Here is an 11,177-nt window from a genome sequence, read left to right on the forward strand (position 1 = left end):
GACGTGTCGGTTTGTGAGCCGGGAGGCGGTGAAGTGGGCTCAACTGGCGTGTCATAAAACGTCTGAGAACCCCATCAAAAGTGCACAAACGTTAAACTCTTCTCCAGCGCACAATACGCCGCAGTGCGCGCCCAGTGACAACGGCTCGATTCGTGATTCGTGCGACGCATTCGATTGGGTCGCACGCATCAGCGGCAGTCGCGCTGACAACATTGATGTACGTGGTGCAACGCCAGTGTATCGTTCAGGGCCTCCGAGCCGTCGTCCACGTCTAGGTATTACTCGGTGTGATCGCGTAATTATCCGTGACGATGGCGTATCAGTCATTTATTGGGGAGTACATGAATATACCCTGGTCACCAGGGTGTACACAACAGCCTGCGTCATCACGACGATGATGGTCGTAAGTATCAACTTCTAGAAAACTCTATGCACGTTATACTGATTTTATCTTTACAGCAACTGGACTTGGTTACACCATTCCAACTGTATTTTAATCCGATATTGATATTCAAGAATTACCAAGTCACACGTCTGGTGACGACATTCCTGTTTTCGGCACGTTTGGCTTCAATTTTTCTTCAACATGATATTCACATATCGATATTGTCGTATGCTGGAGGAGGGTTCCTTTCGTGAGCGAACTGCTGATTTTGTGATGATGTTTCTATTTGGTGGTGTTTGTATGATTGTATCCTTTTTGAAGTGTATCATGTTCTTGGTATTTGCTTGCATTTTGCATAGTTTTCTTAATGAATTTAACAGTTCTTTGCATTTTTGTAAATTTATTGTTTCTTGGTCAAGCATTCACCATAATGTTGGTGTATGTTTGGTCTAGGAGGAATCCACTTGTTAGGCTCAACTTTTTGGATTAATTAATTTCTTTGTAAGTACATTTAATGAAATTTATATTGCGATATTAATTGGTTTGTTGTTTTAGGCGCCTTATCTACCGTGGGTGTTGTTAGCGTTTTCGTTACTATTGGGAAATCCAGTGTATGTAGACTTGATGGGAATCGCTGTTGGACACATTTACTACTTTTTGGAGGATGTGTTTCCGGACCAAGTCGGAGGATTCAAAATTTTAAAACTCCTCAAATATTGTGAGTAAACAAAATATTTTATTTATTTAAGTTTTATATTTGAAATGTGATCACTTGCATTATATTTAAATGAATTCATTGTAAAATATTGTAATACGTATTTCGGCCACGTTTGTCAAGTTGAAGTTGAAAATGCTTTATTATTCATGCATGATATCAATTCATGATTGCATTCTTATAGGATAATAACGCTTGTTGGTGCGTTTTCATTGCTGTTGTGGTTCTATTTTAGGAAAAACCTATTGGACCCTCGCCCGATTGATCCAGATTATCTGCCTCTTCCAGAGGACCGACCTGGAAATTACGAGTGGGGATTTAACCATCCCGCAAACGCACCGCCGCGCAATGACAACCACGAGGATTAGCAAGGCTGTGGCTTTAACCCGCGGATGTTTTCATACCATAAACAACAACATTTTATGACGGTCCAGTCGACTATTATGCCCTTCAAACGGTCATGAAACCAACTCTTTACATTGGGAAAGCTGGTGCGCGCAACGACAAAACAATAACAATTATTATCGCGACGATTATTAATCGCGGCCAACTACTAAGTCTAATTTATATTGGTGTGTGTGGGTAGGTCGCCATAGCAGGTGCGATCGAAATGAACATTATTGCTTGGTATCCACACTGGATTTTCAAGTCCTTGTCTTGTGAATACTGATATTAATGGATTTATGACATTTAGATTAATAATCTGGAAATACATGTTTATTTTAAGGTTTCTCTTTAAGGTATTTTGTTTCATTATTAGGTATTCTCGCTTGTGACAACGTTTGCGAGACGGTGACCGATCTAAATCTGCTGGACGACTCAGGTATATTTTAAGATTTAATTAGAGGCTCGAAGGAACTTCAATTCACGCCCAATGTTTGTGTCTAAATAGTCTAATGTTCTTACGCCGCACTTCAATTTGACCGTTTTTTCTTATCTGTTAGCAGCTGAGAAGCCTAGGATTGTAGTGTATGTAGTGTTTTAAACTACATACGTTACCGTGCGATGACGATACGTGTACAGTTTGCTCACGCTGCACAAATTAAATTAGTTTTGCTGTCGCCGACGGATGGTTCGCACGCGCTCGTCGCGATTTTCCTTTCTTAGAATTTAACTCGATAACGCGTATGATATTCGAATTTCTTAGTGATTATAGTTGTTGATTGTGTGTGGCTAATGATTTATCACGTATAAAATATTCGCGGAATGCAAATATAGTGTATTTTTTGTGAGGGAAGTGCCGTCGAAGATTACCATGCTGATTTTGGATTTTCATCAAGCTCGTTCGTGTATGGCGGAAGTTTTTTCGCGCTGGTACTACCAGTAAGTAAACTCAATAATAATCTCAACCACATCATCATATTTTCGTCATGTATATGCGCCAAGATCTTATTTCTTATTTTCTTATCTTCTTTGGGCGTGTAGGTGACTACGGTAAATTCGAAAATCTTAATATAACAATTAATTTTTGAATATTAATCTGCCTGATGATGCCACAGTGTGGTGAAACGTGTTGCAGTGTGTAATAAGTTTTGTGAAACCTTTAAGGTTTATCCTCTTATTTTAAGATCATTTTTGAAGTTTTATTTATGTTATAATTTGAAATAATAAAATATAGGCCTAAAATTTTCATGCCAAATATTGCTAGCGCTGCTGGTCCATCGATACATTTGGCTCGCAGATATAAATATTTTTTACCTCTGTTCCTACTCCAACGTGTGCTATGGTTGTTATAAGCGATGGGTCGGCGAGTTTTGATATTTTCGTAAGCTTTCTGTAATTGTTGGTTATCTCGGCAACCGTTTGCGACATTTCAATGCCCTTTTTTAAATTTATATAGCAAAAAAGTTTTTATAAGCGGTGGGTCTTTGCCGTCCCTGATAATCACTCCCAAAATTCCGCAAGTTTTGATATTTTCGTAAATTTTCTGTGGGAATTGCTCATTATCGGGAACCGTTTGCAAATTTATATAGCGGAAGAGTTTTTATAAGCGTTTGGTACCTGCTGGGTCCGGAAATTTTGCGAGAAGTTTCTGAAAACCGCCCCCAAAAGTTGGCAAGTATTGACTTTTTCGTACACTTGCTATGGAAATTATGTATTGTCTCGGGATCCATTTGAGCCATTTCAATATCATTGCAAATTTAGATAGTGCAAGATTTTTTATTAAGTGGGTTTCTAGCGGCCCTGAAAATTACGCAAAAATGCCTGAAATCTATCTATTTTGTTTTGTTCTGCTACAGTCAGATAACGCTTCCATCGATTTGATTTAAATTCATACCATACTTAATTTTTGTGGTTGTTTTTGTGCGCTGAGTTGCGGTGCGTACGTCACTTTTATGCACAACTTTTATATTAAACAATAACTTGCAACATATTTGTAATCGCATTTCTGTCGTATGCAAGTTATATGAACAGAACCCGATGACCAGACAAGAAACATTATTTAAGACGCAATCTCGATATTTATTTCCAGCGCAATACCTATTTCTTTAAAACGTAATTATTAATTTCTCTTGAAATCATTCTCTTAAAGTAACCTAATTGCGCATTTCCTGTTTCGTTGCGCATTTTATCTTCATATTTATTTGCAACGCAGATTCTAGCCAATATACTCGTAAATAGAGCGCAGACATAGACCTATGGGATTATTGTATTATCCAAGTTCGTCAAATAAACAAGTAAAAGTTAATAAGTTCTTCTGAATCGATCATCAAGAACCTACTTAATAAAATCCTAAAAACCAACACAAGTGAATCGAAGTCTCAACCAATTCTAATCCGCGATCGCGATTCGAACAAACAAATAAATTATATTTAATAATTCGTGAATTAATAACGAAATCGTTAATATAAAATGGCTTGACACGAACGGTGAATGTAATTTGCATATAGAAAAATGCCCCTCCATCTGCGGGTCGGTTATCAATCTGTCTTACTTAGTTTTGCTTAGTCGGTTGAGCGCTGTTGCGAGTGCGCACGTGTTTTGTTCATTAATCAAACGTGGAGACACTTTCTTGCGATTCTTGATATTTTGTAGCATTACTTAAATCGATTGACGATCAGGGGCATTTAGTAGTAACAGCCCACTGCAGCGCACAACGAATGATTGGAGTGATTCTTTGCGGTGCGCGCGTGGCGTCCGTCGGATATGTTCCGGTGACTATGGATACTCACTGGAGTTACATGAAGTTAAATTTATGTGTTTGACGTGAATACATTTAGAATCTCTGCGTGGAATAGTAAAGAAGTGCGTATTATCAATTCTACATACATTTTGCGGTAACGTGTTTGTGCACCTTGATTGATAGACGAACAAAGGAGTAAATAGCATCAAATAAAATTTTACTTTTATTTAATTTTTTAAATCTTACACAATGTTATTGCATTATAATAATTGAATATGGTTCAGTCAATAAAGGCTAATTTAATTTTACATTATTGCTTACATGTGTCCCTAGTGTTCACTTAGTCGTTTTCAGGATTAGTATTAAGTCATGTTGAACTCTAAGAGTAGGGTGGGTGCACCAGTGCCGCACCAGGCACCAGTAGTGCACCATTTCCACTTTCACATTAAAATATTAACGTTCTGTCGAATTTACCACTTCGCCACTTTTTTTACATTTGATAGAACTACCATACTTCTACGAAAAAAACCGACAAACACGCCATCCACATCAATTTTAAAAGCAAAATTCGTAACGACAATCGTGCACTTCGTTTCGAGCGGCCATTCTAATAAGCGACAAGTTATTAAAGTTTTCTTAAATCTGTTTAAATCTTTGTTTATATCAATTTCTGTAACCGCTTTTCTAATCAATTGCGTACTATGCATTGTGAAGCATTAATATTACGTTTTATTTAATCTGAAAATGCTAATTTAAATCAATAATTGCCATTGGTTAGTTAAAGTAGTTACAGTAGTTACTGGAACACGAATTGAATGATTTTCTAGTAATATACCATTTGGTCTACAACTGGTGATTAAGCTGTTTGATTTTTTTTCTTCTCTTACATGTAGGTTTACTTAATGCTGCAGTAAAATATTATAACAAAAAAATACCATTATCTACAATGTTCCAGTTGTAGACCAGTGGTTTACTACTGGTAGTATCTGTATCACGGGTTTATTCCAGTAATTGACCACCTATTGATGAAATAAATAAAGGTGCGAAAATAAAAGAAATATATCAAAAATACAACATACACCGCACTACGGTCATAAATAAAATAAAGTTAATACAATAATAAATAATCTTTTTTTCAGAAGTACTTTCATTGTTTTCTTTTTATTTTGATTTATTTTATATTTTTTGATTCATGTTAATTCATAAATATTGTGTTATAATTATGACACTTGTGCAAGTGATACGAATTTTTGTTAATTCTCTAGTTCTTAAATTAGTTAACAACATTATGAGCCTTGTAGCATTTAAGTATTAGAAACTTGAAACTTGTAGAATGATGAAAAGTTGTGATGATTATTACATAAAAAAAAAGTGGTTCACTATTGACTCAACGTCTGGTCTACTGCTGGTACAGTCTGGTCAACCTTAGGCACATTGCGATTTTCCTCATTTATTCCTAAATAACAAGAAACCGAACAGCTATTAAGAAAATTGAATTAAACTATATGATTCTATGGTAGACAAGGAGTATGTAATTCTTTTTTTGCAATGATTGTTGTAATAATTGAGTCAAAAATTTAAAATGTCGCTTAATCGCTTAATTTGTTACTGGTGCAGTCACCCTACACCATAGTATAGCATAGTATAGTACAATGTATTATATGTACGCTGTAGTATGTAGTATATATACAATGTATTATTAGTAGTACGCACCATTATTGTACTGTAAGATACGAAAGCATAAATAGAAGATACGAATGAGGTTCGGTAAGTAAGCCGTGTGGCACTCAGGCGTGCAGCACATGCCGCCGTACCGTAAGTGGGTGGTTCGATCCTCAGTTATAGAAGGCATTTTTCTCAAATATAAAAATAAATAGTGCTTATGTCAGTTCAGTAAGATGCAATGCAAAATAAGTAAGGCTCCCCGCACACTACAAACTTTTTATCGGCCGATAGTTTGGTCGGGTTGGGCTGTGAGCGCGCACACTACGCCAACTAAACAGTTGGGTTTGTGGTGAGTGCGCACACTAGACAACAGTCGGCCGACTGCACCAATACTCTGAGCGAACTAAATTGATCAAGTCGGCCGACTAATCAATCGGTAGGTGTGCGCGCTTGCGACAAGCTCCATACTGATATCGCAGTCGGCCGATAGTTGGCCTGGTTGGCCGATAGTTTAGTTTGAACGCAGTTGGGTAGCCCATCAAACTTGTTTATCGGCCGATACAAAATCGTTGTAGTATGCGGACTTGCATACATCTTCATACTGATTATAAGCCCGACCAAACTATCGGCCGATAAAAAGTTTGTAGTGTGCGGGGAGTCTTAGATTCCCAATGAGAAGATGCAATACAATATAGGAACAACGAAACAGAGGAGAAGAGGAGTATAAGAGAGAAGAGTAGTAGTTAGATGAGAGGACAGACTAGAAAGCCACCCCGAAGAGAACACAACAGGAATGGCTCGGATTTTTAAATTTTTTGGCGGCGTGTCGTTCTATAAGACAGGCACTGCTTCGATGTCTCCATTGCTCCCGGTCCGACCTACAGCTACGATGCCTCTACGCTTCATCCCCAGGATACTCAGGCATATCAACAATTTTTATGGTGGGGGATGACCCCCAAAGAGAATGAACTCCTTATAAGGACATTCCTTATGAGGACTTGTAAAAATATTTCGAAGTTTTAAGTCGTCAGACAGGCGACACTTAAAAATATTTTTACGAGTTCTGACCTGTACCTGAAATGATAGAAGGGGTACACACAAATCATAGGAGACACAGTCACTTTTAACATTTCTTTATTGGAACATGTACATAATGAAAACTTCTAAAATTTAATACTAAACAAAATATGCGCCGCCATTTTGAATCTGGTTATAAGAGCAGTATAGCCCCGTACATGCAGACAAGTACCAAGGGTAAAAAATAACAAAGAAAAACATATAATACTAACAAATTTTGCATAATTTTCGTTGCAATTACGAAAAACTATTATACAGGGTGTTCCAAAAACAATATAATAACATATAAAGAGAAAATGCAAAATTCAAGTAGGGAAATATATTTCTAAAACCACAGTCAAAGTGAAATCAAAGGAAATTAATATACAGGGTTACATCACGACAAAAAAGTTTAAGTGGGATGGCATATATCTTTCCCCTTTGACAAATTCACCACGGAAAATTAGTATACAGGGTGTTACAAAAACTACAAGTGGAAATTGTAATACAGGGTGATACAAAAAGAAAACTACAATATTTTAAAAGAAAACCTAAGTTTAAATGGGATAACGTACATCTTTCCCCTTTTGACACCACGGAAAATTGATATACAGGGCGTTACAAAAAGAAAACACTAAGTTTTAAAAGTAATACGCCCAATCACTAATAAATATGTAGAGTCCGACCGAAACTGGATTTTAACCGAAACCGAAACCGAAATTTCAGTCGGTCTCTATAAATATGGTCTATTAAATGATAAGGAAAATATATCTACGGGGTGATACACAAAGAAAAATAAAGATTTAAGCAGGAAATCGGATGGAAACAATTAACATGGCGACAATAACAAGATAATATAAGCAGTGGCGTAGCGTGCCTTGTCGGGGCCCCGTATAAAAAATTTTTTGGGGGCCCTTATATGGAGGTAAAGGTTTTTCCTTACACACTTTGGGGGCCCCCGTGGCCCGGGGGCCCCGTATAATTGATACGGCAAATACGGCGGTAGCTACGCCCCTGAATATAAGATGAAAGCCATCAGGAATTTAAAAAAATCAAAATGTTTAAACCGAAAATCAAAGAAAAGTGAAAAGTAAGAAAACATAAAATTAGAACATTTCAAAAATTGTATTTTCTTTGGATATGGAGGAAAAGTAATGGGTTGGATATAACAAAAATATAGCACAAAGCAGAATGTTATTTTAAATCATGTGAAACAATCAGCGTCCAGCCCCACCCCCACCCCATTGCGTAACGCCACTTGTGAAAGAGCGCAAAACTCAACACATATACATAGTGTATAGGGTCTTTCGAACTTTAACGTGATGTTAAGAAACTTCTAAAGAAACTTTCCTAAAAATGCTGATTTTTGAAAGGCATTTTAGGCACTTCCGAAAGGGCTGGAAGGTTGGAGGGAATACATCGTGTAGAGGAACCCTCAAGCTCTGACGTGGAGAAACTCTAAGAAAGTTAATTAGATAACTAGATACAGAGTGTTTTCCACACCATGTTTTCAAATTTTCCTAAAATTGCTCATTTTGAAGATCATTTTAAGGTACTTTCAGAAAGGTTGAGGGGCTGGAGGGTACGCATCTTGTAGAGGAACTTTCTAACTCTATTTTAGCGCGGAGAAACTCTAAGCAAGTCAATTACTTCGCTAGATACAGAGTGTTTTCCACACTATGTGTTCAAATTTTTAAAACTGTTCAATTTTGAAGGGCATTTTGTGGCACTTTCAAAGAGGCTGGTAGGTAGGACGGGTATGCATCTTGTAGAGGAACTCTCCCGCTCTAACATGACGGTAAAAAAAAGGTAAAAAGTAAAACAATTTACGAGATACTGGGTGCTTTCCACACCATGTTTTTATAACGCTTCTTGAAACGGCTACTCTTTAATTGATATTAAAAATAATGATATACCTATACAATTATCGAAATAAAAACAAATGTACCTGCACACGCGAGTGAAGAACGCGGATCAGTCACCGTATCAGCTGACAATCGGCCCGAAACTGCTAGCAGTCCGCTAAACTATCTTCTCTCCCGGCCAGTATGGTGAAGGTCGTGCTGATATAGACCGGATAATACGTAGTACCGTAATCTAGTCTTCAATGCAATAAACAGTATAAACAAATATACTTAGTAGTAATCACGACGAATGTTAAATATACGGTAAAGTTTTTGAAGGAATTATATTAAGTTATGGAAATAAATTACGTAAAACCAATCAGAGTAATACCAGGTATAAATAGGTTTTTCTACTTCCACCTATAAACACCAGTTTTTCCACGGTTTTTGAACTCAAAAAGTTGTACTTTATATACGGACGGCCAAGTCGTATATAATATTCATTATGTACTTGCATTATGCACGGGACGGAGCAGCCGCCTGCGCATTTGCCTACGGAGCAACACAATGCGGTATGAAATGCCATGCGACGTCAGTCAAACACGTCAAAGCAGGCGCTGGCCTGAACGTCACATGGGGCGGCGCGCGGCACGGCATTTCTAACCTTACGATTTGTAGTAGTGTGCAAGCAAATTTCGAAGCTTTAAAATACAAAAGTTGAAATACAAAAACCGCAACGTGGAACTAGAGTGGAAGTAGCAAAAATAGCGTAAGCAACACGTGGCTAAACGATATTAAAAACTCGACTGATTAACCGCTCGCTACGCTCGCTCTCAATCAATTTCATCTGTAATTCCTTTGTTTAGCCATTTGTTACTTAATATTCTATTACTTCACGTTACCGAAATTTTATTTCCAATGGCATATTCAAAGTTATACATAAACCGCACCCAGGTTTCGTGCCTATAATCGGTGTGTTTGGCGATAACTCCAAACATCTTCACGGCCCAGTGTTAGGTACTAAGCCGTGTTTTACCAGTGTTTTAAATACATCCTAAAAACACGGTGAGATGTTGATTTTAAATCGCCTCTTACGATTAAGCTCACAACATTGCTGTGGTAAAATTCTAATGCCGAAACCACACGGCGGCCAATGGCATATATGGTCAAAGTTTAGAAACTCAGAACGTACATTATTTAAACCTTTTAAAATACTTACTAGACGGGTAGAGTCGATTCCAATATACGCCAACAGCTAAATACTCGTGTATCCGTCTAGTGGAAACTCACGCCCAAAACACATACACATTTATGTCTGTTAACGTTTTCAAAAGTTGGAATTAATCAGTAAACAGATGTGTTATCCATAAATGAAGATGCCGAAATGAATCGTAAAACACCGAACTTCAATCCTAACAAACATTACAAGTAGAGTCCGACTGAAACTGGCTTTTCTTTCGATAACAGCCTGTATAATAGTTTCTCTTGATAAATTGTTAATTCCTAGTACTGCGTTATTGTATAGAATTAGGTTTGTGAATAATTTGTTAATAAAGATGTGCTGAAAATGCTTTTGACTTGTATTATTTGTGTAGTCCTCTCTATCTTTTCAGATACGGCTTTTAGAGAGGCGACCCTTGGAAACAAGTTCTTATAAGGAGTTCTCCCCACCTAAGGTATGGTTAAAGTGGTCGAGTATCCTAGGGCTGAGGAATAGTGGCAACGTAACCGTAGGACGGGCCGGGAGCAGTTATGCAGTTTTAGAATAATACGCCGTCAAAAATTGGAAAATCCGAATCATTCCTCCTTTTCTATTCCCCTGTACACTTGCTTCTATATTGTACTCGTATTGCATATTTAATTTCATTCAAGTCTCTTGTATTGCATTGAATGTACATATGCATATACATATTGCGCAACAGATGCTACGTGTCACTGCGCCACGCGCCTCTCTTATCAAATGCAACTTGTTCTTATATAGGCAGATCCATTAATTTTCGACCAAAGTGTGCGCCCTTAGGTCAGCGATTTTGATGCCGATTTTTGCCTCAAAGGTACAAGAAGATGATACTGAAAATTTGGACCCTATATAATGAAATTCGGCCGATGGAAAACTTTATTAAATATTAAAAATAAAAATATATTTTATTATCTATATATATATAAAAAGAAAGTCGTGTTGGTTAACTCCTTTATAACTAAAGAACGGCTAATCCAATTTAGCTAAAAATTGGTGGAGAGGTAGCGAAAATAAGGAGAAGTAATAGGATACTTTTGAAGTGAAAACTTTTCTAAAAGGGCAACAAAACGACACCTGCTAAAAAGAGACAAACATATTTGCGTAGGCGTAATTTCTATCTTGCGGGAGAAATAAGAGAACGCATAAAG

At 37.2% G+C, this 11,177-nt stretch overlaps 1 protein-coding gene across 1 annotated transcript; it reads left to right on the forward strand.

Moving 5' to 3' along the window:
* Window positions 1-163: 163 nt before the first annotated feature.
* On the forward strand, window positions 164-1,830 carry Der-2 (Derlin 2). Its single transcript, XM_065317441.1, is given in 9 exon segments — window positions 164-351; window positions 354-403; window positions 460-566; window positions 568-695; window positions 769-861; window positions 864-886; window positions 941-1,085; window positions 1,088-1,103; window positions 1,336-1,830. Coding segments are annotated over 9 exon segments (735 nt in total). The 5' UTR covers window positions 164-311; the 3' UTR covers window positions 1,469-1,830.
* The last annotated feature ends 9,347 nt before the right edge of the window (window positions 1,831-11,177 follow it).

Source organism: Atheta coriaria, unplaced genomic scaffold, assembly GCF_025399875.1.
Source record: "Atheta coriaria isolate IRGN ID8LTWV9N9 unplaced genomic scaffold, Caltech_Dcor_3.1 hic_scaffold_1_pilon, whole genome shotgun sequence".
Classification (NCBI taxonomy): domain Eukaryota; kingdom Metazoa; phylum Arthropoda; class Insecta; order Coleoptera; family Staphylinidae; genus Dalotia; species Dalotia coriaria.